The following is an 18,918-nucleotide window of genomic DNA, read 5'->3' as shown; positions in this document are numbered from 1 at the left end:
TTTTTGAACAAATCGGAGATGGTAGAGCGCAACGTCTTGGACAATTTGCTGTGGAATGAATGACCCTTATATGTTGTTGATGCGGAGACAATGGCAACACTAACCACTGTGCTGAATGTGCAACCTAGCCGTCTTTCCAATGGTCTCAAACCTCGTCTCGCCCCGCAGGCCACACTGACAAAGTTTTGCCTCCTAGTAGTTAGAGGGGGCAGAGGAGAAAGAAGCAGCGCAAAGAAAAAGTAGACAGTAAGCAAAAGTAAAGAACAATAGATTTAAAAGACAAAGTGTATGTCAGGCGCTCCAGTGAAGAACACTTGTCAACCAAACTTTCTTTTCAATTCAGTTTTAAGAGCGTTAGGTCTTACTACTTACACTTGTCAAGGAGGTGACGGTCTGCAATGAAGGTCAAATTTACCAAAACAGTAACCACATGACCACACTATATCACATAGCAACAGTGGGCACGTAGCATCTCATTTGACACTTATACTTTCGATCCATTATATATATATGTGCCAGTATATTGACCATCAAAGTGGGACCCCCCCCCGGGACCATCATTTGCACAAAATTTCGGGGCCACACCCATTTGACGCGAAGTGGTGTCAGATGACTTGGCATGTTCCTGAGGATAAAATTACTAATTGAGATGAAGGCCAAAATATGTGTGGGATTTGCAACGATGACCTTCCTGCCCCCAAACCGTGCATTCCAAGAACCTTCAGACGGCCATTATGACCGAACTGTTAATTGCAGGGGGCTCGAATGGTGTCAAACAATTTGTTGCATTGTGATGAACATGTTAATAAATTTTATTAACTGATATAACAAGGAAATATACCGGATATAGCAAAAGTGGCTGTAAATTGCAATAGTAGTGCAAAATCTGTGAGGTAGATGACACTGCTTGTCTCTTAGAAGGGATGTTTGGATTTGGTCTTCTCCACATAAGCTTAGCACACCGATGTGAGCACTTGAAGCTCCCGTAGCTAACGTTCTTAAGTCGAACACTGAGGCAGTGTTGGCGGAGAATTTTTTTTTTCTGTTGTTTGGAAAGATTCTACGCAGTTCTCATGGAAAGCTAGATATTGATGTGGGGAGGAAAGACCAGACATCAAGGAATTATTTATAGCCATACATTTTCGGAAGACAGAAAAGGGGAAGTAACCAGAGGGGTTCATCTGGAGCAATGGCTGAAATATCCTTAGCACGCCGCAACTAAGCCTGCGGGTCACACGTTTCAGACCCCTGCTCTAGGCATTAACCCAGCAGCAAAGATGTCTATGATGGTACTTTGTCAATGCAATATATATATATATATATTTTTTCAATTTAAGGAAGCCACATGTCCCCACCAATTTATGCGAACCAATGAAGCCAAAGCTAGGCCTGCTATTTTCAGCACCTGCAATGACACTGGTACATTTGATGAGCAAGCAGAGGGCTTTCTGTAGCCCTTGAAACTGTCATTGCTCATTTCAAGCAGGCACATTGCAATGAACACTGCTGCCTGCTCCACTTACTCAAATGATGCTGAGCTTAACCAAACTGCATCATCATCTTCATGTGGTACTTCTGAGTAGCATTGGTAGCATACATAGCACACTGTGAGCATTGTGGTTAAGCTGGCCTGTTATTTTTCTTTAGGAATAAAATGAAATTCACTTTGCCCACTGGAGGAAAAATTTTACAACATTAAAACAAGGTGTTAACAGGTGACAGTCCATGGGCACTTCATTATATCAAATACGTTGTTATCGACTCAAGGCCCCCAGTTTCCCATGATTCCACCAGAAATCGCGGGTATCAGCATTTTTCGTGGAACTGCATGTTACCCTTCTCTTTTTTGATGCTATTGCTGTTACGGGCATTAATAGGAACAACAATATGATGGGAAAATGACTATTTTCCTTATTTTCACGAATATAACATGAGAACTTGGGGGAATACTACAAGAAATATTATTACAATTACAATGCAATCTCAAACTGTCCAGGCCAACCACAGACGAGGGCCCACCCAAAAACGCAGATGGCAAATGAAAATGTGTAAGGAGCAGATATGTCAACATTATTTAAGAGGCAGTGCTTCAGACACGTGCATCAAGATAGAGCGAAGCCACGCCTCTGATGCTTTAACACATGCAGATTCCCACGCAGCAGCAGCTGCCACTGCCGTGCCGCCCCTACTCAGTGCTTCAAGCTGCCCAGACCTGCAAGTCTGCCCCTCTTTGCTTACTTTACTCCACTCGACTCTTTCAGTGCCTTCTCTTTCTCAGCAACTTGAGCTGCTTCCTCTCCATATCCACAGCCACCTCCTCCCTTGAACTTGTATGCTCTGCGCTTTGCTCCAATGTCGTTTTAAAGCTGGGTTCTCCTAGCGGCTTTTAAGCTTCCTGGCAAAGGTTGCTTTAGCTACATTGAAAAACTGAGAGAAAAAAAAAAAGCACACCTTATTTCTACCTTGCTTCCAAATCTAATGCGAGTTGCATTTTGAAGCATTATTTGATACCTCCCGCAGAATTTCATGAATTATTTGTTCTCAATTCGCGGAATTTTAAATTTGCCGCCGTAGAAAGTTGGGGGCCTTAGTTAGTCTACACTGCTATGCCAGGGTTTAAATCTATAATTATTCAAAGTCTTGCCTGTAATTGTGTAAATTACTCCATGGTGCATGGCATGTTGTGAGTGCCAGCAAACATAGCTTGGGATGTACATCACTACAGTATTACAATACCCAGTATTATTGACAACCCAGGAATTTAGGTCAATGAACATAAAATTGCAGAAATAAAAATGGCAGTGTAAACACACCTAGGTTATCAAATAATGCATCTGTGCAGCTGCATGTGTTGAAAAGACATGCTGCTCTATAGCCGACTGGTTTGCTGGCAATACATTATTCAGTAAGGTCTGGTGCATGCTGGAGTGGTGCTTGTTTTGGTGGAAGATCTTAAAAAAATTGCAAAATACAAATTTTTATGAGAAAAGGAAAGGCAAAGAAGTAACTGTCCCACTTTTGGTGGGCACCTGGACCATGCAGCGAGGGAAGGGGTGAAGGAGGGAGTGAAAGGATCAAGACAGAAAGGCACCATAGCAGAGGGCTCCAGATCAACTTAAACCAACTGGGATTCCTTAGAATGCACTGACGTTGCACAGCACACAAGCATCTTTGCATTTCACCTCCATCAGAATGCAACTGCTGCTGCTAGGGTTGGATCCACGGACTCTGTGATCATCAGCCGAACATCACTGTCACCAAGCCATTACAGCAGGTAGTTTTTCAGCCTGTACTGAAAGGAGACTGGCCTTTGGACGAACACAAATTTCAACATTTTTTGATTCATAATGAGGATAATATGGGGTCTGCACAGTTAGGGAGGCCAGGTAGCTAAATTGCATGCAGATGTGTTGTGCAATCTGCACACTAGTACCTTGCAAGTCAATGCATGCAACTGCTGAAGCTAGTTAGCAATGAGCAGTGCTTTCTGAGTGAAAAAACCGCAAAATACAGAAAATAGGACAGAAACACAACTAGAGCACTGTGATTGCATTTCCATCACTGAAAAAAAAAAAAGTGGTGTGATTGTGTTTCTACACTTGTCTGTTGCTGCTGCAAGTTTTCCTGCCATGATCTGCCAGGCCCAAGCTTTCACACTTGTTTGCAAGTGTTCTCAACTGAACATTTTAAGTTCAAGCAATTCTGAAAGTCAAGATTTTACCCTGATGGTGGCAGCTCAGGTCAGGTTGATTGTTTTATCACAGTGCACAAGTTTGGTCCATGTTGCTGTCCATGCTTACACAGCAAAGTTTGGCAATACATAGAAAAATAATTTCAGCCACTTACCCTCAGGGCATTATGAGTGATCAACACCAGCTGGTTCCCAGAATAATTAACACAATGACGATGCCACGCATGCCTCCCACTGCTAATGAACAAACACAAGTAGCCGCAGTAGCCTATGAATGATTGGGCGGGTTCGTGGCTGAGGGGAAGTATACTGTGCATCATAGTCTGGGTTATGTTCTCCGGTTCAAATTCGGTTGCACAAGTTGGCCTTCGCCAGAGGTGGAGACCAAGGTAGAATGGCCGTGGCCCCGAGCCAGCAGCTTTGTACCTATTCATATTATAGTTGCCTATTTTTGTGCTGCAGAATGGGGCATGAGGATGGAATGATGATGGCGATACAAACAATGCTCAACCATGGAAACTTAGATTAATACAGATAACTACAGATACCGCTGTAAGAAGTTTGGAGTGCACTGGTGTCTATGTCCAGACATGTAGATGCCACAACTGCCCTCTTCCAACCATTTGAAGTCAGTACAGTTGTCCTAGGGCTTTCCAGTTTGAAGTTAATTATCATTCGCAACTGAAAAATTAAGATTACAGAATAAATTTTTTATGCTGGGTTCTAATACTACCATGGCAGCAATGAGGAATGTTTCACACTAGAGAAGCTTAAAGCTCAGCATCAAAATACCGGTTCCGAGAAGGTCTGCATACATTTTATCAAACTTGCTAATAAAGCAGTAAGGAGGAGAGCTGGGCTAATTACATTGAATTCATGATGGAAGTAGTATAAAGTACAAGGACACAAGAAGGACGACACAACACAAGCGCTTGTGTCACTCTTAACACCTAACAGTCCTAACAGATCTGACAGTTGTGCACGGATTGCATTTTATTAACACAATTCCATCGCAGTTCTACTCTGACATGATTACAACTGTAACCACATTTTGTACGTCACTACAGGTAACCAGCAGGAATAAATGCTGTGAAGAAATGCATAGTTGGAATAACACATACCACTTTTTAATAAGTATGATATGTATTTTGCAGGATCCAGTCGCAGCAAACATATGTACATACTTTCACAGGTGCGCAGTTCACATGTTAGAAACTCTAAGCAAAGCACTGACTGACAGGCCGAGGAACTAAAAATCTATGCAGATACATGCCTGTACTTTATCCTTGTTACTTTCATGTGAATAGACTTTGCACCCACAAATACAGCCCCTTGTTAACCTTGTAAAAGCCCATGCCACTAAGCTCTTGGAGGTGAAATGTACCTCCCAGCAACCAAAGGTCAGTTAACAAAGACAAATATTAGTGTAAACAAACATACACAAATCTTGAGTGACACTGCAGAAACTCTGCACATATGATATGACAAAAAAAAAAATGCTGTGGCCATACACTTCCTGTAAAAGATGTGCATCACACAGTGTAAAAATAGTGAAACATAAAAAAAGCCATATATGACTAGGGCCCAAAATCTTAGGTCATGAATTGGACAGATGAAAGTACATATGTTTACTGCCTGCACCAAGAATCAATAACAAAAAAAAAGGCGCAGTTAAATTTTAAGCGTTGCTTCGCTCAAAAATATACACTGCACAGCAATGTAGTAAAAGATGCAGTGTCTTGACTGACATCTTAGGTCATGAATTGGACAGATGAAAGTACATATGTTTACTGCCTGCACCAAGAATCAATAACAAAAAAAAAGGGCGCAGTTAAATTTTAAGCGTTGCTTCGCTCAAAAATATACACTGCACAGCAATGTAGTAAAAGACGCAGTGTCTTGACTGACATCTCAGAACACAAATACAAGAAAAAAGGTAAATCATTCGCTGTCTCAGCGACCAGTAGACATAATGCACAAACTGGAAGCTGTCCCTCCATGATGCTTACTCTGCGAGGAACAGACATATAGACACTTCAAAACTAGCTTTCAGTAAATCAAATTAAGTTTGGAACCATGCTTTCACAGGATGCCAAGACAGCACAAACATTCCTCAGTACATCAAAGTAGAATGGACAAAAGCAACATTTTTGTGAAAGCATGGTTTGTGAAAAAACAGCCACAGTATGGGCTGACAAAAATAACGGGGAAAAAAAAAAACAGAATATGAGCACACTGTAAGATTAAGCCTATTCTTATCAACCTTAGCAAATTGAAAAGTCTATAATGAGCATATTCAGAGCTTTGAACTTTTAGCTCCTTGAAGTAAAAGTACATAGAACAAGCAGACATAAAATTGATTTTTGCCTCTACATTAAGGCATAACATAACTAAAGTGCACAGTGCAACGCAGCACCAAAAGTGGCACGCACACTGCACGACACAGAGCACAAAGACTGCATAGCACAACATATGCCTATAACAGCCACAAGTGCCATCACATGATCACCGTACACACATTTGTCTAGAAGAAATAAGGCTTTTAAATGTTCCAAGTTTGGCATTGGAAATTGCATTGAAATCTTGTAGACTTCTGGGCCCTACACACAGCAGTACTACATGGTATGGTACCTATCTGTAAAACCTAGCCTCGCTTATACAATTACAAAATCAACATGACCAAATGAAAGCTGGGCAGGCTCGAAGGCACAAACGAGACAGGCTCCTCTTCCACCTAGTGAGATGATCCTTCTTATTTTTAATAAATTCATTATCCCAGACACCTAATTCAGGAATGAACAATCATGGCTCAGCTCGTTCCGCCCAAAAATGGGCCCTAAGGTGTATCCACATCAGTGACTTTGTTCACAACCGGGCATGTACTCCCTATCACAGTTTTAAGAAAAACAGCCTTGTTTGATCCTGCGAACCAGCCCCGGCTTTCTGGGTGTACACACAAGTCTTGCATTTCTGGCTGCCCCTAAGCCTGTTACCACCATACCACACTTTGATCCGCACACAAACATTTGTGTCTTCAGTACTGCATTAGGCCCACTCACGGCTTAGAGTATCTAAGGTACCAGAATAGAACCAGATGCTTAAAGGCTTATATAAATTGCATAATATGGTAAAACTGCATAATAAGCAACACCCAACTGCATCTGGGCAGTTGCTTTAGGAGAGCAGCACTGGTAAAGCAGTCCAGCCTCTCTGACTGCACACCAAAAGGTAATGCCGCTGCCAACAATTAGCCAGTGGCCACCAGGCCCCTAAGACGTGGTGGAAGACTTCATAGCCATTAAGATCTGGGCGAAGCCCTTGTTGAGTCTATCAACCAGCGCCAGCTTGAAGTTGTCGTGCTCCTGCTTCAGCCGGTTTTCCATATCAAGCACAATGCGCACTCTCTCTTCATGACGAATATCCTCTTCGTTAAGAATCTGCAGTGCCATAAGACGGTGCTGCTCGATAACAGTTTTGAGAATGTCACGTGAACATTCTGAAGGCAAGCTCGAGTGTGCGTGGGGATAGCTGTCGCTGCCTTGGCCATCATCCGAGTGGTCCCCGTTCACTATGGCTACAAAAACAGCACAGAACAGACGTTCTTTCAGAAACAAAACATACAAACTGTAAACGTGCAAGCCTAATTACTACGTTAAAATTGTTCAGCTAACATGGCTACTCCTGAAACTAAAAGGCCATTCACTTACAGTGAGTAAAAAGGTTGAACTCATAGGCATGTGAATGCCTCAAGACACCAACGCCAATGACGTAAAGGACACCAAGGAGCAATTACTTGCTGTGCACAAGACTATTCTTTTTCTGTAAAATAGTGTCAGGTACTATTTATAGATGTAGAGATTCAAAGTGTTAGAGCACACAGCAAACTATAACCAATATTACACAGTAGCAACATTACACAGTAGTAGTAAATTTTTAAGACCCCAGAGGCAGCGTGTTCAGACAACACATCATGAGAAATGAGGACTTTTGATTCGAGGAATCAGCACAACACTTCATCACCACAGATGCTGATCCAGCAATTTGTGCACTCAAGACAATCAATGATATTGCTGATGAAGTGAAAGCACAACAGAGATCAATGACCAGTAAAATGGCAGAATGCTGCATGCCCCTGGCATCCTCTCATATGCTGTAAGCTCCTAATGTGAGTGGTGTCGTGACAGCATGTTACTGCACACCCTAGAACAATTTGCTTCAACAAAATTACACACAAACTTCTCTGCACAGCAGTAATGAAAATAAAGAAACATGAACATGCTTCCTTTGCTTTGGTGCTAGTGTTCTAGCTCATTTTGAATTACACAAATTTTGGAGAATACAATATTTTCTGGAGTCCTCGGAAATTTGTACTATCAAGGTGTTTCTGTAGTTGGCTGGCTTTTGTGAACTGAGAGCTGCACTTCAGAAGTACTAGCAGAATAAAGCAGATCCCTTTTCACCCCAGTTTACTCCAAGGAGAAAATGCATTTGTAGGTATCTTATGTTTTTATATTAAAAAAAAAAAGCAAAGCTTTTTGACAAGCTATGATATATTAAATACATTTTAGCTCTTTCTCACAAAGCAGACTACAAAGCACACTAATTCAACTTTCATTTGGTGCACGATAACCTTAGTCACTTATATGCAATAAAACTCAACACAACACACAGAATGGAGTAATTTAATGAAATGTTATCAATTCATCAACGAAAACTGCCATCATTTTTAATACTTGAAAACAACGCTCTGTGCTTCCTAGCTATGCAACTCTTCTTTTCTACTTTTCCAAAGACCACTCTACAGCTACTATGCACTCAGGTCTAAAATGTGCCTCCTGGTTTTTGAATCTGTCTATTTGAATGTTAATACAAGACACATTACACAGGCTTTCACAAAGCCACTTTTACATGACCTTGCAACCACAACGTGTAATAAGCGATCATATTTGCCTCTTCAGTAAAGCATGATATAGAGTAAACTTTGCTCTGCACTGCCGAGTGATCTGAGGGTATCTAGGGCAGCTTGTCTCATGCTGGAATCCATAAGATCGAGTGAACTTGCCAAAATCTTTAGATATGAACTGAGGTTTGTTGTTTGTCCGCATGACGTCTAGAATCCCGAAGCGAGCGAAAAAACTCTTCACAGTAGCAATGACTGCTGGTGATGACATAGTTTCCAGTGTGACCACTTCGGGGAATCTGTAGTAGTAATTGATGATCACGGCATAATCACGTCCTCTGAACTGGAACAAATTGACTCCCAGGCGTTGCCATGGTCTCTGCGGTGTGGGTGTTGGTATCAGTGGCTCGGAACGCACGACACTAGTCTTGGCACACTGAGTCACCAGATGTTCGATATGCAGGTTGCAATTTGGCCACCAAACGCACTCTTGGACGTCTTCTTGACAGCGGCAAACACCTTCGTGCAAGAGTTGAGCAATGACTTGATGTGAGCAAAAGCTTCTTCTTGGCTGTGACCCCAAATCCAGGCATTGTTCTTGTTCAAGAATGAACGAATGGGTGCAGTGACCTCAGACAGGTATGGTATGAAACGTGCTACATGGCTGACCATTCCAAGCAATCAGCGAGCTCCAATGACGTCGACTGGTGACAGGATATCGTTGACAGCCTTGACCTTATCTGGGTCGGGTCAAATTCCCTGCACGTCCACGACGACTCCTAGGAACTTGACAAAAGATACTCGGAATTCACATTTCTCTTCGTTAAAAGTGACCCCAGCTTGATTTAGGCAAGCCAAGACATCAGCTAGGTGTTGGTCGTGCTCCTACCGAAAACTAGTATGTTGTCGATCGTATTGACGACTCTGGGGATGTTCGAGCAGCTTTGACATGAAGCGCTGGAAGAGGGCGCTGTCACGATGCCAAAGGGAAGACGTCTGTAGCAGTAGCGGCCAAAGGGAATGCTAAACGTTTCAGTTCTTCACTCTCGTGACTTAGTCTGATTTGGTGGAAGCTGGATTTTGCACCAAGCTTGGAAAATACTCGTGCTCCATCGAGCTGGCATAAGATGTCTTCAACTGTCGGCAAGACATAGCGCTCGCGCTGGATGACCTTGTTAAACTTCGTCAAGTCTACACAGAGCCTGCACCCTTCCGACGGCTTCGGCACTACGACAGGGCCTGATCACCATGCGGTTGGTGTGTCGACTTTTTGAATGACTCTTTGGGTTTCATATTGTCCAGCTCTTTCTTCACATGTTTGAGCAGAGGGAGGGGTATCCGCCTTGAAACGCTCAGCGAAAAGGAACGAGCATCAGGAAAGACGCGAATGTGGTATTCCTCCTGCACTTCCTCAAATCCACAAAAGATTTTGGGCTGGGTTGACGGAACGTTCTCTATTGAGTCTACGAACTGAACGACACCCAAGTCTTCGATTGCCGGTAGTCCAAGAAAGTGGGTAGCCTGATTCTTGAAGACATACAATGTCTTGACAGTCATCCTGTTGCGCCACTCCAAGGTAGCAGTGAAATTTCCCAGTATGCGTAACCGAAGATTTCCGGGACTGGATACCCCGGCTTCTGCTTCCTCCAGTAGGCGAGACAATCCTGGGAAAGATGGCAAAACTAGTTACTTCTGCTCCCGAGTCTGTTTTGAACTTTGCAAGGTGCCCATTCACGCATAGGTCGGTGTACCTTGCTCGATGTGTACTGAGCGCCTGAAGTTCGATAGAACCCAAGAGCTCTTTTCTCTGCTTGGCTTTGCAAACTTCGGCGAAGTGACCTTGCTTCTTGCAGAAATGGCATGTAGATTTGCATGCCAGGCATTCGTTTTGCGGCAGCATTAACCGCATGTTGACCCAGTAGGCTGCGCTGACTTGCTTTTGCATGACGACGTGCTTGGCGCTATCTTTTTGCGTCGCGCCACATTGACGTTTCAGCTGTAAACATTTGCACTCTCGTGGAAGCTTGTGCGGCAGAGACACTCTTATTCGGGATCTTCATGCAGATGCACTTGGTACAGTGCTTCTTTGCCGTGAGTTTCGTGCTGCGGCACAAATGATTGGATAGCCTTTCATCCCGCAATCATACAATGAACTTGTTGTGAATGAGACGGTCTTCCATTTTGGGGCTTTTGTACCTGCATTGTTTAACAAGATTGCAAAGTGCCGCAAAGAAGGCATCTACAGGCTCTCCCTGATGCTGTGTTCGGCGATGGAATTGGCGGCTTTCGTAAATTTAGTTGACGGAGTGTACAAAATGTGTCGCTAGCTTGTCCTTGATGACCCAAAACGAAAGAGTTTCCGGAGTTAACACTCCGAGTGACAACAAGACGCTGCATGCTTGAGGCCCCATGCAATACAAGTGTGCGCACCTGTACCTCGTCGGAGGCTGTGTGAGACCAGCAGCGAAAGCGCAGTCATTGTACGTCGCTACCCATGTTGGCCACTACCCCGGGCTTGTGAAGGTGAACGGCGGAGGGGGTTAAGTCCGGGCATACTGACACGCACAACATTGGATTGCCCTTACGTATTGCTACATCCATAAGCACCGCATTAGCCAGATCCCACTTCTGACACCATGTTATGCGCTGCTGAGTGATGAGGCATTGGCTAAAATAGTAGCGATTTGGGCCTGTTGGTAGGTAATGATGAAGTGTTGGTAGAAGACACAAGGACACAGCAGACAAGTGGACGGGACGAGCGCAAACTTTCAATAGATTTACTCATGAGAGTCGTCACGCATGCGCAAGGCCTCATTCATAAGAACAATGAAAATAAACTTAAAGGGCAAGAGTAGTGGGATGGGTGGAGACAATGAATAGATAACAAAGAATGAATAGATAGTGTATGATGGCTCCCGTGACGTACTGCGTACTTCAATAAATGTGTTGAAAGTTTGCTCTCGTCCCGTCCACTTCTCTGCTTTGGCTACTGTGCCCCCCAACATGACAAGCCTGAACAAGAAGGTTTATTGCTGCTCACAGGCAATATATGTACACATTCAGAGGAGCCGATGGATGGATGGATGGATGGATGGACGGACGGACGGACGGACGGACGGACGGACGGACGGACGGACGGACGGACGGACGGACGGACGGACGGACGGACGGACGGACGGACGGACGGACGGACGGACGGACGGACGGACGGACGGACGGACGGACGGACGGACGGACGGACGGACGGACGGACGGACGGACGGACGGACGGACGGACGGACGGACGGACGGACGGACGGACGGATGGATGGATGGATGGATGGATGGATACGGCTGAACCTTTTAAATCGGGCGGTGGCTCAAGCCACCTAGCCATGACTTATGAAATTTTACTCTTGTCTTGATTTTAGCCACCAATCAGATAACCTTCGCTTGGTTACTTCTACCCACTTAAAATCTTCTTTCCCTTCACTGTCATTAAACCCCAATGCCTTGGATAAATCAGCCCAGCTGCTTTCCACTGTAGGGTGCCCTTTACAGAAAAGTATCAAGTGTTCAGCCGTTTCCTCCTCCTCTCCACACGCAACGCACAACATGTATCTCGTGGTACTTGACTCTATATGTCTTAGTCCGCAAAACTCCCGTCCTGGCCTCAAACAACAAAGAGCTTCCCCTACAATTATCATAGATATTTTCTTTGGCAATTTCCTGCTTAAAAATCCTGTATGTTCCCAGTGCTGATTTAGTCAGCATCCCTGTTTTCCACAGAGCTCTGTTTCTTTAACCTTTTTCTTAACCGATAATTGCTGATTTGCCCCTCTACTGCTGTCCAGATATTTGCTTGTAAATTTTCTAGTTCGCTTTCTCCATTTCGTATCAACATTCCTTATATACAGGTATCTGAAAACTTTCCTAGCCCACTGCTTTTCCTCCATTTTTCTCAATCGTTCCTCAAATGCTATCTTACTGCTAGCTTCTCTGCTCTCGAACGGCACCCATCCCATATCACCCTGTAGCCCCTGATTTGGTGTATTGCCATGTACTCCCAAAGCTAGCCTCCCTACGACACATTGTTTAATTTCTAACCTTGCTTAAACATCTGGTCTCATGCACAGGGCCGCATTACCGAAAGTCAGGCTAGGAACCATCACCCCTTTCCAGATCCCTCTTACCACTTCATACCTATTGTAATTCCACAGTGCCCTACTTTCAATGACAGCTGCATTCCTACTAGCTTTATTCAATACATATTTTTCATGCTCTGTCAGATACTCAGCACCGTTATTTGTCCACACCCCAAGATACTTGTACTCATCCACTAGTAGTACTTCTAACGTGAACTCCTGTATTCTATGCTCGCCGACCTCATCATTAAATATCATGACTGCAGATTTTTCCTTACTAAACTTGAAACCTAATCTATCTCCCTCTGTACCCTTGCTCTCAGTGCCATCTAGTGACAACGAAGCCAAACACAAGGTGTCAACCGCTACAAAGTCGTTACAACAAACCTTGTGTGCACAATGATTTCAGTCTGTTGTAAAAGAGGTCTGCAGAATCCAATTTCTGTTACAAAAGGTTTTTGATTCATAACCACAGATGAGCCTGCTAAAACCAAAGTGATCTACAAACCATGACTAGCTGCAAACAAGAACTGATTTATTCTATCTTAACATCTCTGAAAGATGCTAGGAAGTTTAAAATCAGCTATATGGCTAAAAGCCTCCACCATTAGAGCGAGCTCAGCCAAGCCACTGTGCACATCCATGCAATGCACTGCCCTTCGAGAGGTGCATTGCCATGCAAGCATGGAACGCTCACAGCCAATGCACGTATTCGGGCACACACCACAATGGTCTAAGGGGATGCAAGTAAGATCTGTCTATCAGTTTTAACAACCTCCAGAACGTGCGTCACCAGAATCCGAAACCACAAGACTATTAGCAGTGGTCGACAATTAACTGGTTTACTTTGCCGCTCACAAGGCACTGTGTTAACGTCCTTCACCTCAGTAAGCACCAAACAGTTGGCCTTAAGATTATGCGGTCACTTTCGTTACTGTTGCTTTGAGGTGTCCCAACCTGCGCATGTGCCCTGACATCAACATCCCATGGGAGAGATGCAGTACATTGCCAAAGCGCTTAGAAGAAAGTTGGTGACTGCATGGGAGGTTGATGAATGACATACCGAACAGTACGCTACAGGCATTGTTCCTTGACCTGCAAGGACAGCAGAGGTTGGAGGAGCAGCGACTTAAGTTTAGAATCGGTTTCTTCCTTTAGCAAGTGAGGGCTGCAAGTTGGGGATCAGTCAACTTAATGACTCATACATGGTAATATATGGTAATAATAAAACAGCAGTTGCCATCGTTGCTACAGCTGTTGCCGTGCGTTGCCAAGGTATACTGAGGAATACTTGAAGGAACTGACCGTTGAATTTCAAGCGTCCAATTTTTTTAATGGCAATGCGAAGCTTACTGTCTAATACCCCTGTCACACGGGCATTTCGAGGGCCCTCGAACCGATAGTCTATCGACTCAAAGGCGATCGAGCGCTGCCACACGGGCAGTTTCAATGGCGATCGAGTCAATAGCCTATCGAGTCAACGGAGTAGCGCAGAACTTTATCGAGATTTCGAGGGCCTTCGAGCGCTGCCCAAGGTTTCTAGCGTTGCTTCGAGCGGCGCCAAGCGCACTTTCGTACACGACACATTCACGGTGCAAAAACATGAACAAACATTATTCGCATAAAATTTAATGCAAGCAGTCTGTAAAATTATTTTAAAATTATATTAGACTTGTTTTAAGTGCATTAAGCGCATTAATTTTGCATTGCAATCTTTGCGTTGCTTGCGTACTTAACGTTGACAACATGGCGGCACCCTGCCCGCCCGCTTCACAGCGATAACAGCTTCGTCGCTAATCCCTCAAAGCAATATCGTGTTCTAAGCTGTTGTATTCGCCTTCGATTTGCCCATTCTTACCCTCGCATAAGGTTTCAAGAGACAAATAGCTCTTGTTTTTCAGATATCATGGCGATTTCCCAGGTATTAAATTAAGCCTGACGAAGCAGCGCTCCGACGCAGTTGAATTGGCTAGGTTTTGGCTCGTCTTGTATTAGAGTGGCTACAGCAGTGTCTGTATATGTCCGTCGCGTACGTGCAATTAAAAGGGTTTTGAACGACTTTCGCGTATGCGTGTAGTTCAGCATTTAGTATACATTTATCAAAAATTTTTTTGTTATTTTTGCAAAATCCAAAGTAGCGATTCTGGCGCCACACATCCGTGGCGTAAGACACGAGAACCATTTCAATGGCCATTGAGATTTGCCGTGTAGCAGCGGCGAGTTCGATGGCGATTGAAAATCTCGAAGACCCTCGACTCGAGGTTGATTGAAACTGGCCGTGTGACAGGGGTATAAGGTGCTTGGTTCCACAAGGGTTTTGTTAGAAATGTTGTAGAATATTTTTACTGAGAATTTTTCTATCAGTGGATGCCCCCAATTTATGTACACCGATGGGGAAACCATGATGAGGAAGTGTGATGCCAATTGCATGCCAGCATGCAGAAGTGATGTAATCAAAACTAATATAAATCTTGCCCATCAGACAGTACTTAGGCAGTTTTAATACAGAGTAGCAGCCATTTCAGTTTTCACACCCAAACCTGTTATGGCAAAGTGACGTGCGCCTCATCATCGAAACTTGTAGTGGACCGTGGTTACCACTTCATCCACAAAGTGAAAATCACTGTGGCGCTATCTATACTCCATTTCATACAAAGCAGTCAATCCTGCCAAAGCTAGCGTGTGTGTCTGTGCAGGCTAAGTCCATGCTCAAAAAGTGGTTTGCCACACAATTAAAGTGAAGACAGGCATATTTAGTTGCGACAAATCTCAAGTACCGTGGCTGGCAGCCTCCTGCTCTCAAGGCTGGATTTTCCAGGGTTCAAAGGGTACAGATGAACCGGGCCCTTATGGTGGTTTGGTTCAAAAAACAGTCCAATAATTTTGCTCCTGATATATAATGATTGAAACAGAGCTTATGTATTGCAATATCAAATGCTTCAAAAAAACCTGTTTGTCGCATCGTATGCCTAATCCCAAAGGCAGCTTCATCGTTCTTCATTCAAAATATAAAACTTTTCACTTGCCCGGAACCTATGGATCGCACAAAACGATGTAACGGTCGGAGTTGATCCAGCTGATTGACACACTGAACAGGCGGACTGGCACCTGAGCAGGGATAGTCCAACAGTTTTGGAACGTGCAATCCACAGGTGCATAGACAGCAGTTCAGATTTGATATCTCATTTGGTGCGCTGACAACGACAAAAATAAAATCACTAAAATGAAGCTGATGCACAAGATTTTAAAATTATATTGTACTTTCATGGTAGTGCAAACAATAGTCAAAAATTATATTGTATAGAACTCTCCCAGCATAGAAGGAGTGGTGGTTTCGTTCCTTGCTCCCGTCGTCAGTGTCGTCTTTTCCGACTTGCGGGTTTTTTTTTTTGGGAGAGCATCTAAAAGGTTTATGCATAAGAAATATTTACAGGATTGGCATTTTGCAGTGAACTGTATGTCTGGCCATTCTGCGGACTCTTACCGCAGCAACTTCAGCGCAGGGTCTGTCCACCTAGCTCGAGAATGAGTGCGATGGCAGTTAAATACCGTGCCAGTCACGTCCCTCTCCACTCCTAAAAGAATAGTAATATGTCAACTGTGTCTTCAACAAACTTCCACTTTTTAGCTTCTGTATTTGTTAATATATCGATCTCTGGACTCTCCGCTCTCCCTCATTGACTGATTGATTGATTCTTTATTGAAAAATGTGGCTGGCCACGAAGGCCTATTATCCACTTTACCAGTGGATTGCGCAATACGCGGCAGAGCGTGTGCAATCACGGACCACCGAGTTGAGCATGATATTTCGACCGGGGCCAGACGTGCACAGTCCGTCCGAAGGCACTTAACACCTCTGCCGCGTTCAGCGACCCTCCCAGTAGCAGCTTTTATGATGCTCACCGTGGTTCAAGAAAACGGATTAAAAGAAACGGCGCCCATCTATAGACAGCAAAACGAGTGCAATGGGTCCCTGCCCAACTCGCACACTATCTGTAGTCAGATAAGAGAATAAAACAGCAACGTGCAGAACCTCGCAAAAGGCTCTGCGTCAAGCAGCGCTCCTGCACATAGCGGCGCCGACGCAAAGCTGGTCCAAAGGATGACGAGTCTTGTTGGTGAGCGCGACCACCGACCAGTGAAACTTTTATGCTCTGCACTCTTCTCTGTTCATTGTATTCGTCGTAGTCTAGTTGCTTAAGAGGACAGTTACATCATCTGCTCACCTTAAATATGAGAGGTTCAAAATTACATTTGATATGATTATTGGAAAGAACTGGAAGTGCATTTAATATATTTGATATGGAGTAACTGACATGGGCAGTATAAGGTATCTTCTAAGTACCATATACACGTTTTCTATGTGTTGTGAAGCCGCTGGTTACGTGATTTTGTGAAGATTAAGGCACATCCCACTTCTCCTTTATACCTTTAGGCTTTTCATGAATATATTAATATGCAATTACTGATCAACTACTTGTAACTTCCTAAACCTGGTTTGCAGGCTCTGTGGCTCTGTACCATGCCGTGGAAAAAGAAGCTCCATGATGCTCAAAAGCACCATTTGGCAACAGTGAAGAAAAAGCGCCTTAGCGACACTCAAGAAAAAATGCCTAAGGTTTCTAGCTATTTTGCCAGTGAGAAGGGCTCGAGCAGCAATCCGTCGACCAGTGAGACCAGTGAAGGTGGTCAAGCAGACCATGCACTCAGCGAGACACTTTGTGCTGAAACAGGCCCAAGCAAGGCACTCCAGTCAATGCCTTTAAAGTCGACCACGTCAACGAGCATGTTCGCACGCAGCGATGAAACCTGCTCTGCCAGGAACGAGCAGCATGACTGAAACAGACCAGGCATTCTTTTGTGAGGGTCCTTGCATGTCCACGGATCCCATTGGCTGGTTTCCTCTGCATGCAGCCACTATCAATTTTTGGGTGGAACAAAACCAGGATGTGTGTGAAAATGCTAAAAACACGAAATGCGATCACCTTTAGCCAACTGACGCGGCACCGAAAGGCTACCACTGCCACTTCCAGCAAGAAATGTTCTATGCTCATCGCACCAACAACAAAGTCGTCTCATGCGAATGGATGGTGTACAGTCCCTCCAAGGGATCCATATACTGCTTCTCTTGTACCCTCGTGTTGGCAAGAAAGGACCAATTTACGGAGCCAGGTGGCTTCAGTTCGTGGAACAAGGCATATGCGAACCTAAAGGCACATGAAGAAAGAGTGTCACAGACAGTGCGCGCTTGACATGTGCAAGCGACGTTCAGTGAGAACCTCCATCAGTCGATCGCTTGAAGAGCACTGCTCGGAACTGGCAAGTTACTGGAGAAATGACTTGCAGCACGTAGTAGCTGTTTTGATGTTTCTGGCAGAGCGAGGGCACTCTCTCAGGGGATCCAATGATTGAATCAGATTTTCCCAAAATGGCAACTTCCTTGTATGTCTTGAACTGATCACCAAGTTTGATCTTTTCCTTGCTGCACATATAAAGAACTTTGGGAACGTTGTATGCGGCAAAACATCCTACTTCTCCTCTACAATTGTGGAAGAGGCTGTAGAAGCTCTTGGAACTGAAGTCCGAAGGAAAATCACTGTGAGATTGCCAGTGCCAAGTGCTTCTATCTTTCGGTCAATACTACATCTGATGTGAGTCATAAGGACCAGCATAGAGTGGTCATTCGCTATGTGGCCAACGATGATCCGGAAGAAAATTTTCTAAAAATCTTGCCGTGAACTTCCAAGACTGTCAGTCATGGCCAGTCATATGACAATGCAAATACCATGGCTGGCAAGTACTCCGACATGCAGGTGCAATTGAAAAAAAATCAACCCAAAAGCTAATTTTGTACCTTGCGCTGTCACTCACTGAACCTGGTTGGGGCGCATGCTGTAGATTCTTGTGGGCATTCCGTTAGTTTTTTCGGGTTTTTGCAGTGGATATGTTTTCTTTGCTGTGTTTACTCATCGCTGGGCTGTACTAAGGCTCACTTGAAACAAAACAAGACATCCCCAAGCAAGTACCAGATACGTGGTGGTCAGCTCACGCGGATGGAACGAGGGCTCTTGTGGCCGGTTCTAAAGCAATCAAAACCGCCTTGGTGGAACGATCTGATGATCAAGATGAGCGAACAGAAATGAAGCACAAGGCAAAGCCTTTGCTGAAGACAATGACCACGTTGGAATCAGTGCTTATGGCCG

The 18,918-nt window shown here is 44.3% G+C and overlaps 1 protein-coding gene across 1 annotated transcript in view; it reads right to left on the bottom strand.

Annotated features, from left to right (window-relative positions):
* Positions 1 to 781: 781 nt before the first annotated feature.
* LOC144112696 (uncharacterized) overlaps positions 782 to 18,918 on the bottom strand; it is a 28,523-nt gene continuing 10,386 nt past the window's right edge. The window contains exon 4 of the mRNA XM_077645522.1: positions 782 to 7,265. Within this exon, the coding sequence (XP_077501648.1) occupies positions 6,961 to 7,265 (305 nt within the window). The 3' untranslated portion in view covers positions 782 to 6,960. The remainder of the gene's footprint in view (positions 7,266 to 18,918) is intronic.

Source organism: Amblyomma americanum, chromosome 1 (assembly GCF_052857255.1).
Source record: "Amblyomma americanum isolate KBUSLIRL-KWMA chromosome 1, ASM5285725v1, whole genome shotgun sequence".
NCBI classification, from domain to species: domain Eukaryota; kingdom Metazoa; phylum Arthropoda; class Arachnida; order Ixodida; family Ixodidae; genus Amblyomma; species Amblyomma americanum.
Note: the sequence above shows the minus strand (reverse complement) of the source record. Positions and strands in the feature narration are given on the sequence as shown.